This window comes from Podarcis cretensis, assembly GCF_951804945.1.
Source record: "Podarcis cretensis genome assembly, chromosome: 6".
NCBI classification, from domain to species: domain Eukaryota; kingdom Metazoa; phylum Chordata; class Lepidosauria; order Squamata; family Lacertidae; genus Podarcis; species Podarcis cretensis.
The window spans coordinates 97,276,325-97,288,744 of NC_137175.1; the positions used below are offsets into that span (position 1 = coordinate 97,276,325).

At 47.6% G+C, this 12,420-nt stretch overlaps 1 protein-coding gene across 2 annotated transcripts in view; it reads left to right on the plus strand.

Moving 5' to 3' along the window:
- Positions 1–12,420, plus strand: part of ASTN1 (astrotactin 1) — a 237,384-nt gene that overhangs the window by 187,387 nt on the left and 37,577 nt on the right. For both annotated transcript variants that reach the window (XM_079981107.1, XM_079981108.1), the window contains exons 15-16: positions 6,716–6,820; positions 7,324–7,512. In XM_079981107.1, coding sequence (XP_079837233.1) covers positions 6,716–6,820; positions 7,324–7,512 — 294 coding nt within the window. The remainder of the gene's footprint in view (positions 1–6,715; positions 6,821–7,323; positions 7,513–12,420) is intronic.

The window sequence follows — 12,420 nt, forward strand, 5'->3', positions numbered from 1 at the left end:
TTTGTTTTTTGTTTTAAAAAGGAAATAAATGCTTGATTTTATTTACCAGTCTAAGCAGATCAGGCGTTACTCTGAATGTGCATGAGGGAGCAGAGGTGCTGAGTAAGGCGGTCCTCTGTTTTTTCCATAATCACTTCAGAGACGAGACAGTCACTTTAACGTGGTCAGGACCTGAATGTGCTGAAGTAAATAGCAATTCAAAAGTACCAGGGCCTTCTCCGTTCTTCCAGGAACTCTGGAGGGGGCCTGTGTCAATCTCAAAGCCTAGGTACAGGTGGTGACCATTTTGTGTAAGTCCAATTGATGTGTGACCACCACCACACGGGTCCTTTTGGACCTGGAAGAGGGCAGGAAGGGGGTATAACTAGGATGGGGTGGGATTATGCATGCTCTGCCAATATGCACGGGGGCCAGGAACAGAACCCCCACCTGTGCTGAAATGCAGCACTCCTAAGGAGAGGGAACCTGTTAGGACCAAGGGGAGCGCAGGTGGTCTGACTTGTTGTAAGGTGGCTCCCTATGTTCCATGTGGTGGTTGCCTTGTAACTTGCAGGCTGGACCTGAAGTTTGAGTGGGCTGGCATTCTGCCTTATTCCAGTTTTGCTAGCAGTCACAGGTCCATTCCATCCCATTTTGTCATTTATATTTTTTAAATATCATACTGAAAGTGCACATTTCAATTCTACACATTTTGAACACACTTTTTATACGAAATGCACATTTTTCAATGCTCCCCCCCCATAAAATAAACATTTTGTATGCATAAAATATGTGAAGAGCAGTCCAGAATCTGGTGAAGTGCATAAACTGACCGAGAGTTGTGTTCAGATTTACAGGCAAGTGCTCATCCAGACTTTCATTTGTGCTGCGTCTTTAGGCACTGGTCCGGGGTTTAAAGCACTGTCTGTGAGTGGGGTTTTTTGTTTTTTTGTTCCAGCACTTGCCCCGTGAAAACCACATTTTACCACTGAATCCGAGCAGATCTGACCATGACAAGGGACTGATGTCAATTTCCCCCACTTTCAAATCACCTTCCTCAAGCTCAGTTGAGAAAACAAGGTCCAGAGATTGAGGCTTTCAGACCCTTTTCCCTCCGCAGAGGTAGGGAACATATTAGGGTGGTGCGCCCTCGGAGGCTGATGGACCCAATAGGTTTCCAGATGGCTCTGGTGGATTTTCTGGCAGATACTACTGGCTCTTATTGAAGCCCTGGCTGACCTCTGGAACATCCAAATGGTTCATGCCATTGACAGGATTGCCCCTGAGCTCCTCTCCCACTTGGTGGAGCCTGCTAGGCTCCCTGTTACACTCCAAGGCTTAGGGCAAGGAAACAAGCTTGGAGACTGCTCAAACACGAGTGGTGGGAAACTTCAGTCGAATGCAATCAAACGCTGGTGAGGTGTAATAATCGAGGTTATCTAGTGGCAGTGAAGGCAGCAAAGAAGGCATACTTTGCTGCCTCCATTGCATCCTCATCGTGCCTTCTGGCAGAGCTTTTCAAGGTAGTGCAGGGCCTGTTACAGTCTGGCCCAAAGGAGGTTGCAGAACTGACAGTAGCTTGCTGTGACTTTCTTGCAAAGCATTTTGAGGATAGAATCGCTCGCATCCACTGGGATCACAACCTCATTGTTACAACAGTTGAATCTCAAGGGGTGTCCAGAGCACTTTGTAGTCTTGTTGCGTTGGATGAATCAGAGAATCGTAGAATCGTAACGTTGGAAAGGATCCTAAGGGTTATCTAGTCTAACCCCCTGCAAAGAAGGAATCTCAGTTGAGTTTCAGTTTGTAAGGCTTGAAATGTAGACAAGGTGCTTGATCAGTCAAGGCGACCACTTGTTCTCTGGACCCTTGCACCTCTTGGCTGATAAAAACTACCAAGAAACCAACAGCCAGGTAGGCCAGGGAGGTGATTAAAGCCTCCTACCAAGTGGGGGGCGTTGGTGTCGCTGTGGTCTAAACCACAGAGCCTAGGGCTTGCTGATCAGAAGGTCGGCAGTTCGAATCCCCGTGACGGGGTGAGCTCCTGTTGCTCAGTCCCTGCTCCTGCCCACTTAGCAGTTCGAAAGCACGTCAAAGTGCAAGTAGATAAATAGGTACTGCTCCGGCGGGAAGATAAACAGCATTTCTGTGCACTGCTCTGGTTCACCAGAAGCGGCTTAGTCATGCTGGCCACATGACTTGGAAGCTGTCTGCGGACAAATGCCGGCTCCTTTGGCCTATAGCGTGAGATGAGCGCGCAACCCCAGAGTCGTCCGTGACTGGACCTAATGGTCAGGGGTCCCTTTACCTTTACCAAGTGGGGGTAGACCCTGCCTGTTTGAAGGAGGCAGTGTTAAAACCACTCCTCAAGAAGCATTATGTATTTTGTGCTCTCATTTTTATGTTGTGAACTGCCCTGTGATCTTTGATTGAAAGGTGGCATACATTAACAACAACAACAACAACAACAACAACAACAATGTTTTCATATAACGTCTTTTTCGGGCACAATAATACCTTATCTCCTATCATGTTCCTCTATCTGTAGAAGCGGTTCAGTCAGGGCTCACTGCTTCAAAAACAACTGCCGCTACAAATTAGTAGGAATGAGATAATGAAATGAACTGGAGCAGGAACAGTGCAATAAGATCTTGCTCCTGAGGAAGGCAGAACTTGAAGTCCCATAGGATGTTCTGTAATGAAGGCTTTGTTTCTGTGCATGATTTCGGGGCTTTACCTACCCCATCCTGCTGGTGGGTGTGCATATGTAGTAGACCAGGTACTGAAGGAGTCAGTGCTTCTGGAGAACGTAGGGGGTAGCTGCAGAAGGTGTGACATTCGGCAACTTGCCATACAACCCTGCCACAAGGGGCTGCTTTAGAGGAGAGGCTGAGCTGTTTTATGGGTGAGGGCCAGAGGGGGGCTCTGTGGAATGAATCTGGCGGCTCCCCGTTCAACATCGGCTCGAGGGACAGAGCATTGCCACTCACCATCCAGCCCCTTTCTCCTCCCTTGCAGCTGGCATTCAGAAGCTCCTGACTGCCTATGCCCACACCCCTTGGCATGGGTTGAGGCTGTGCCTGCCCCTTGGGAACCCATGGGAAATGCCCAGCCTGCTGTGTGTGGAAGACAGCTCATTAAAAACGCAATTAGTGGAGAAATTAACGTGGTGGGGCCATGCCTTTGGGATAGGCCTCTTAGGAAAAGTGGGGGGGGGGCAGAGAGTAGGGGGGAGGCTTGTTATCTTCAGAAGTAGAGACTGGGCTGCAGAAAAGAAACAAGCAAAAGCAAGCTCCTTTCAAGTTGTATTTTTAATTACCGAAGAGTTGCTGACCCACAGACCTTCCTTTAGTATAATTAGTGCTTCTCTTCCACCTCCACACCTTCCAGCCTCTCCGGCTGCCTCCCGCTCACCCCTGTTCCCGCTCCTGCCCCACACCTGCCTCTGTATCTCTTGCAGTCTGAAACAACATTTAATTAGGCATATTCTTGAATTAAGTGCTTTAACCAGTTTGGCTGCTTGAAAGCAACTGGGCTGCCGTTGCCCAGGAAATTGGGTGAAGGTGAACGGCCGTTATGTAGCACATTAATTGCTTTGCTTGCCCAGGAAAGGAGGTTTGTTAAGTCTAAAAGGTAAGCATTCTCCCAGGGGAGCAGCAGGGGGGGAAAAGCGTAACAGCCAACTAAAGAGGACTCACAGTGAGATACAGAAATCAGATTTGAGAATGCTGCCATTTTTAATGAACCGTGGGGGCCTCACTTGTGCTTTTTTTCTTATGGTGCTCACCAGTTCACAGTACCAGCACATTCCCACCACCACAGAGATGCTCAGCCACATGGGGAGCCAACAAAGGCATGAGCAAAGCCTGACTGCTGTCGTCGCACCCCCAGGGCTGGCTGGGGTGCACGAGTCCCACTCCCAGAAGAGCATGAGAGTGAGTGGCACACGATGTGTGTCATACTTCCCCCGCCGTGCCCTGTGCCCTGCTGCTGGCTGTGTGCGCCCTGGTTGCCTAGCTGGCCGCCTTTGTGATGGACGGGGCGGGAGCCGTCAGTGAGTACTGGCACCTTTTTTTCCCTAGAAAAAAAGGCAATGAGCATCACTCTGAGAAACCCAAGAACTGCAAGTCAGGTTCTAGGGCACTGCAGGTTCTATGTGCTCTAAAAGGTAAAGGTAAAGGTACCCCTGCCCGTACGGGCCAGTCTTGACAGACACTGGAGTTGTGCGCCCATCTCACTTAAGAGGCCAGGGGCCAGCGCTGTCCGGAGACACTTCCGGGTCACGTGGCCAGCGTGACATCGCTGCTCTGGCGAGCCAGAGCCGCACACGGAAACCCCGTTTACCTTCCCGCTGGTAAGCGGTCCCTATTTATCTACTTGCACCCGGAGGTGCTTTCGAACTGCTAGGTTGGCAGGCGCTGGGACCGAGCAGCGGGAGCGCACCCCGCCGCAGGGATTCGAACCGCCGACCTTTCGATCGGCAAGCCCTAGGCGCTGAGGCTTTTACCCACAGCGCCACCTGCGTCCCTAAAGAAAATATGAAGTTGCATTGGCCGGGAAACGAACCCGGGCCTCCCGCGTGGCAGGCAAGAATTCTACCACTGAACCACCAATGCTTCCTTTCTATGTGCTCTAGACCCATTCAAATGGAAAACATCTGTGCATGTCTCCAGATCCAGCAGCTTCACAGAGGGAGCATATATGCAGGGAGGCAGGCACAAGGAGCAGTAGCAGAGAAGAGGCAGTGAATGGGTTAAAAATGGCCACAACTTTTAATTGGTAATAGTTGATGGAGAGCTGGCACAGCATGGAGCAAGAATCCACCCACTGATGAAAGACATCACTCATGATCTGTTAGCCTGCCCCTAAGAGATCACTTTCTGAAGCCTTTGTTCACATAAGCAAGCAGGCACAACCTGGCAGAAATGGTTTGGTTTCTTTTGAGTGACAATAGTGCACAGGGTGGCCCTATAAGTGCTGGTTCTCTGGGGGGAGGGAAAGGGAAAAAAGAGTTAGATAAAATCACTATAAATTGTTGTGGTTTTTCAGACGTTTAATCTGAAATCAAGCTGGGTTTGAATTTGTTGGTGTCTCTGGTAACTTCTCTCTCTTCCATCATGGATGTTGGCAAATTGGATTTTAAAAAGGCAAAATAATATTAGAATTGGTGCTGTCAAAAATGCACAAGGGGAACTGTGTTTTAATGCTCAGGAACCTGGCAATGTTTTTGCAGATTTTTATCTTACGGATGTATGCTCTTTATTATTTTATATTTTATTTTATTTATTTTATTTTATTTTATTTTATTTTATTTTATTTTATTTTATTTTATTTTATTTTATTTTATTTTATTTTATTTTATTTTATTTTATTTTATTTTATTTTATTTTATTTTATTTTATTTTTATACTCTTGCTGAATGTTGTGGCCATTGGATAGAACAATAAATGTATATATAACAATTGGTTTAAACCCAGCTCTACTATGAGAAAGGCAAAAACCACACAAGGCCAATTTGGGCCCTGTGTAAATTTCCTCCTCAGCCCCATTAACGAGAAGCCAGCATCCAGGGAGAGCTGGTGGGTGGGCACGTCATGGGGGCAGGGGCACCTGTGAAGCAGCAGACTGGGCTCCTGTTTATAGCTCGTCCACAGATCAAAGGAGAGTAAGTCTTCACTCTGGTCTGGAAGTCCACCCTGGGAGCCAGCCTAGGCTGCTGATTGGCTCTCAGAGCTGGCCTGGCTCCTGCTCTGCAGTGATGCCGCCAACCTGGAAATCAAGCAACGCTCTGCTGCTTGCCATGCCAGGAGCGCAATCTGGCCTGCCACAGAGATGTCAGCATGCTTGGACTTCATATAGTTGCTGGATATAGTTGAATATGAATTAGGTGAGCCCCAAGGGTGGTTTTTGACTGAAGACCAATTTATACATTTGGCACAATCACAGTTGGGGGAATTCTGAGCAGAGCTGGTGTGCTTCTGTCCAAGCTTATATCTGAAAGGTCCAGCTCCCATATATGAACCTGCCTGGGAAGAGGGCCTTCTCGGTGGCTACTCCCATACTCTGGAACTCCCACCCTGGAGAAGCTGGACTGGCTTCCCTCCTTGTTGCCCTTCCTCAGGCAGGTGAAGACCTGCTTGTTCCAGGGGGCTTTTGGGAGCTGATTGCTTTTAATGAAAGGGCTGGTGCTGTGCTGTTTTTGTTGCAGTTATTGGTATGGTTTTAATAGATTTTATGCAAGTCTATGGTTTAAGTTCTATCAATGTTTAATAGTTGTTTAATTATTCCCACCCCCGTATGTTTTTAGCTGTTCATATTTTGTATTAAGTCCTTGTCGGGGGGAAAGACTGGGTATAAATAAATATACTATACTGGGTATAAATAAATATAAATATATTGATGCATTCTAAATACTTCATTATTGATGGGCAGCAGGGAGGGTGACATCCCTGTCCATCAAAAAGCAGCTGCCTTCTCAGCAAGCTAGAACGAAGTCTTCTTGGCATGCTTATTTCCTAATGGAAGTGGTGTGGGGCAATTTAAACTTGTAAATCTCCACCCGGGACAGTCTAGGGGAAAAACTTTACTTCTTGTTTCTGCTGAATGTGCAAACCAAATCACACAATGGGGCCAAACCTGAAATTCAGGAGGGGGGGTTGCTTTTTGTTCTTGTCTGCTGATTTCCTGTGCCTCCCCCCAGTGACAAAGCCAAGCTTACCTGTTGTTTTGGTCACAGGGATGGTGAACTTCAGTGAGGTGTCTGGATACCCTCTGCTGCAACACTGGAAAGTGCGCTCCGTCATGTACCACGCCCAGCTCAACCAGCTAACAATCTCCCAAGGTAAGTGCTGCTTAGCCCAGTGAGCGGGGTGATTGTGGGCTGCCACCCTGCCTGAGACCCAGGAGGTGGAACTTGGGCATTTCTTGTCACATCAGTTAATTAAATTATGGAATTGACTACCAGAATATGTGGCGGGAGCAAGAAATTTGGATCACTATTGAAAAATGGATGCACTCATGGAGGAGAGGTTCTTTAAGTCGCTTCAGGGCTCCTTTCGGTGTGGTAAGAGATGAATAAATTTAATAAAGTAGCAAGCTAAAATCACTATTATTTGTGCTGTGTAACCTCCATGTACAGAAGTGGGGCACCTCTGAGTGCCAGGCACCAGGGAGAGATGATGGAAAGGGGCTGTTGTCTTCACACCTTGCTTGTGAGCAAGTATCTCGTCCATTTTGGAGCAGAGAGTCCCTTGGTTTTCAAGGAGAGGTTTTTCCTGCATGCTTAATATTTCTCACCGCCCACCTTCAACCTGCCCCTGAATTGCAGCTTGTTGTGCTTTGCAGCTTTCGGCAATGCCCTCCATTCCCTGGATGGAGCAACATCCCGAGGAGATTTTGTGGCCCTGCTGGACCAGTTTGGCAACCACTTTATACAAGAAGCTGTCTATGGCTTTGAAGAGTCCTGCTCTATCTGGTATCCCAACAAGCAAGTCCAAAAACAGCTCTGGCTGGAATATGAAGATATCAGCAAAGGTAGGGGCCGTGATGGTCATTATCTTTTTGAAAACATACACCACGTAACTGTGGAGAAAGGCTGATAATCAGTGGTCTGCTAATGTGATAGAATTGGGTTGACACTACTCCATTGTCAGAAAAAATCTGCACTTGGAATAATTTATGCCTATTGCATCATTTGCAAAAGGTTGCTTAATCTGCACAATAAATTTTGATTGCAGTGTTTGTGTTTTAGTGGCTCTCAGGGGTTGTAAAGAATATGAGAGGAAGGAAAACAGTTGAAGGGCAGAAAGTAATTGGGCTGTGGTGCTGTGCAGGGTGGAGGAAAAGGCGAGGGAATGAACGATATCTGAACATTTCAATAGGCCCTGTCCTGTAAATGGACTACTTTCCTTTCATATATTTCCCTTACCATTTTGTCTTCTAGGAACTTAGGGTTTGTTTGTTTTTTAAAAAGTAGAAATTCCCAATGATGCTATAAGAGACCACATTCCAGACTGCAGATTGATTTGCAGAATATGGTCAGGCATGCCATGGCAGACAGGGAATTCGAGAGCAGTAGGACTGTCAGGGAGCAGTGATGTTGATGTTACTTCCTTCTGAAAGAAGAATGGCTCAGTGATGAATGGGATGGTGCCGTCCACAAAGGGTGCCTTGGTGACCTTGTGTTAAAAGCTTTGTGTCTCAATGTTTCAGCGGTAAAATGGCGGCCATGTCACTGGGCTGTCTTTCACAGCGCTTATACATTAAAAGATTTAGGTGCTTTGTTGTAAGTGACCAGCCAAATACTTTCATTTCAGGTGGTGAGGCTGTTTTTCTATAAACAAAATAAAAACAAACAGTAAGCCTGCAACCTGCTTAAAGGCTAAATTTTGGGGATAGCACCCAAAGCCAAAATTGCATGTACAGTGGCACCTCGGGTTAAGAACTTAATTTGTTCTGGAGGTCCGTTCTTAACCTGAAACTGCTCTTAACCTGAAGCAGCACTTTAGCCAATGGGGCCTCCTGCTGCCACCATGCTGCCGGAGCACGATTTCTGTTCTCATCCTGAAGCAAAGTTCTTAACCCAAGGTACTATTTCTGGGTTAGCAGAGTCTGTAACCTGAAGCGTATGTAACCCGAGGTACCACTGTAGTCAAAACACATTGGGTGCAATGGAGGGAGGGATTGCCAAAGTTTTTTCTTCCTGCCCCCTTACCACTCATTTTATTTATTTATTTTTCAATTGCCAAGCACGTGAAGCTGAACACACTCAAGTTAAATGTGCATAAGTTGTGAGTGTGCTGTATTGTGGATTTTGTAGCCAGAGCTCTTTGGGACACTTTTAGTGCCGTGTAGCTAATTTTGCATAATGCCAAATGACAGTTTGGCTGAAATCCTGTACTCACTCACTTCGGTGACACACATAGGATTGCAGTGCTCAAGGGGTATGTAAATTGGGTGTCTAGAGGGGGGCACTGCAAAAAAAGTGATTTCCTTTTTTGTGCTTTGGGGTAGAAGGTATTTTTTGTTTCCTAGTTAAGCTTACAGGGAGTTGGAGGCATCTGTGTTACCTTGTTTTGATCTCCCCCCCTCCCACTCCCCCAAGGCCAGCCAGGAGGCTGTTGATTGGAATAGTTGCCTCTGCTAGAAAGTTTGAGTCTTGCAGCCATTTGATGTGTTAATAAGCTCACTATGCCATTTAGTATAAAGCAAGTTCTTGTTCTGTACTGTATGTTTTCTCCCTGTGGAGCCAATGGCGTTGTGGGTATGTATAGAGACAGGCTTAGTGAGTGTTGTGGTTGTTGTGACCTGGCATTAACAAAAGTACATTTGGGCAATTATAAAGTTGTTTCTTTTTTGCTAACTGATTTTTGCCTCCTTTTGGAATTGTGTGTGTTTCTTTTGTTCAGGTAAATGCCTAGTTACTAAATTGAGTACTTGTCTGCTTAGTCCCCTGCTACTGAGCTGTTGAACTTTTAGCCCAAGGCTCACATAACAACTTGGAACAGCCTTTATCAAGCTTAGGTCCCCAGATAATGTTGGACTACAACTCCCATCATCCCTAGCCAGCGGGACCAGTGGTCAAGGATGATGGAAGTTGTAGTTCAACAACATCTGTGGACTTAAAGTTGAGAAAGGCTGCCTTGGAATCTTAGGGATGTCTGATAAGTTCCAGGAGTCTCCTGACCTGGGCTAGAAGGGGTGGTCTGCTGAATATTTGGCAACTGCTGAGTCATCAGTTATGTGTTCCAGTTTGGGGGCATCACCTTCACACACACACACACACACACACACACACACACACCTCTTAGGGGCCCATATGCAGCTTGCAGGCCACAGGCTAACCATTCCTGATTTAAGCTAAGAATAGCTGAACAAATGTAAACCAGCTGGCTCCAGCTTTCTTAAGCAGGCTCTCCAGCCTCAGTCAGTCGCTGGGAACAACATTTGTCGTTCCTGGTCAGACCTTGCTGCTTCTTGCTTCTCGTGACCTTGGACTCCCAGCTTTATTGACCCACAGACCAACTGTCTACGTGAAGTCAGATACTCCTGACTGGACTGAACCTTGCCTACAGGCTCTGGCCCCAGGCAAGTGCTCCCCAGAGACTTGGCTGGCCTCTCCCACCACTGAGCTATGCCGTGACTGAGCACCACAGGAGTATGACATTCATGCTGCTGGGCATTCCTCCTAAGGAAGTTGCGGGAGGTTGTTGGCATCCATCTGTCTCAAGAGACAATGGAGCATTCCTCTAGGGGTGAAGTCAAACCACTGTGTAAGCAGCACCAAAGTTACCTGAGCTGCCCAGACGACAAGAGCCCCCTCTCGGCCTTGCTGATGTCGTGCAAAGGTAAGCAGAGCAAAACGTTTGGCATGAGCTTGGCTGTAGGAATTGTCAGAAGGAGGAGTACAAGATGCCATCCAACCAACTTGGAGACTCCACTCTGGATTTGTGTAGGGTGTACTTCTTAACCCTTCCTTCTCCCAAATGTATCCCGCAAGGCAGAAGAGGTTTCCTTCTCCTAGGTAGGGTACCTTCCCAGGTTGACAATGTTAGTATTTCACGCCTCCGATGTTGCAGATGAGATTGGTGTATATCACATGCCTGTCTGGGAAGAGCGTGGGAATGGAAGACAGTCTTATCTCTTCTGCTGTATTAGCTATTGTACTGTAAAGTATTGCACTTCGGCAAAAAAAAATGAGAGGCACAAATACAAGATGGGTGACACCTGGCTTGAGAGCAGTACATGTGAAAAGGATCTAGGAGTCTTGGTTGACCACAAACTTGACATGAGCCAACAGTGTGAGGCAGCAGCTAAAAAAGCCAATGCAATTCTGGGCTGCATCAATAGGAGTCTAGCATCTAGATCAAGGGAAGTAATAGTGCCACTGTATTCTGCTCTGGGCAGACCTCACCTGGAGTACTGTGTCCAGTTCTGGGCACCACAGTTCAAGAAGGACACTGACAAACTGGAACGTGTCCAGAGGAGGGCAACCAAAATGGTCAAAGGCCTGGAAACGATGCCTTATGAGGAATGGCTAAGGGAGCTGGGCATGTTTAGCCTGGAGAAGAGGAGGTTAAGGGGCGATATGATAGCCATGTTCAAATATATAAAAGGATGTCACATAGAGGAGGGAGAAAGGTTGTTTTCTGCTGCTCCAGAGAAGTGGACACGGAGCAATGGATCCAAACTACAGTGGTGCCCCGCAAGACGAATGCCTCGCAAGATGAGAAACCCGCTAGACGAAAGGGTTTTCCGTTTTGGAGGCAATTTGCAAAACGAATTTCCCTATGGGCTTGCTTCGCAAGTTGAAATGTCTTGCGAGTTTTTCCGACTTTTCCCCCCTCCCCCCCCCCTTTTTCTAAGGCGCTAAGCCGCTAAAAGCCGCTAATAGCGCTAATCCGCTAAGCCGTCAATGGGCTTGCTTCGCAAGACGAAAAAACCGCTAGACGAAGAGAATCGCGGAACAGATTCTTTTCATCTTGCGAGGCACCACTGTACAAGAAAGAAGACTCCACCTAAACATTAGGAAGAACCTCCTGACAGTAAGAGCTGTTTGACAGTGGAATTTGCTGCCAAGGAGTGTGGTGGAGTCTCCTTCTTTGGAGGTCTTTAAGCAGAGGCTTGACAACCATATGTCAGGAGTGCTCTGATGGTGTTTCCTGCTTGGCAGGGGGTTGGACTCGATGGCCCTTGTGGTCTCTTCCAACTCTAGGATTCTATGATTCTACTTTTGCTCTTTTGCTCTTTATGATTCTACTTTTGTCTGTACAAAGTGTGTAAATAAATGCGTAGATTAGCTCTATGATGTCTCACGCTTCTTGCTGTGTTATGTTAGAAGATTAGTGTGCATATATCATTTGATATATGTTGCTGAAGCGCACTGGAGAAGAAGGGAAATGCCTTTTCCAGAGCTGCGCATACCAGAGGATGCTCGGAGTTCGGGGGCTGCAGGGTAACAGACAAGCCCCATAAAAGGGTGCTACAGTGCTTTTGTGCAGCACTTATTCATTTCAGTGGGCCTTGCCAGAGGCATAGCTTGGGGGGATGGGATGCACTGGGTGCCACACTGCGAGGGTGGCACTTACCGTGGGGCCTGCAGCACACCCAAGCCACGTGTCTCTCCTGGGAATGACGTGGTAGCTCAGGTGCCTGCAGGTTTCGCGCTGCCCAAAATGGCAGTGTGGGGCTTGCATCTGCCCCCCGCCTCCCCCAAGCATCTCTACAGCTGAGGGGAAGGCGGTGGGTGGACTCCCTGCAGGCTTGAAAAAGCAACGCAGGCCTGCAGGGCGCTGGAGTGGAACATAGCTTGGGCACTGGGATTCTGGGGCATCCTGCCCTGTCCCGCCCAGTTGGTGCCTCGCCCCCTTGTGCAGCACATGTGCCACCCCAGGCGTCCAAGCCAGCTAGATACACCGCTGGGCTTTGCAGAGGAGAATGGGC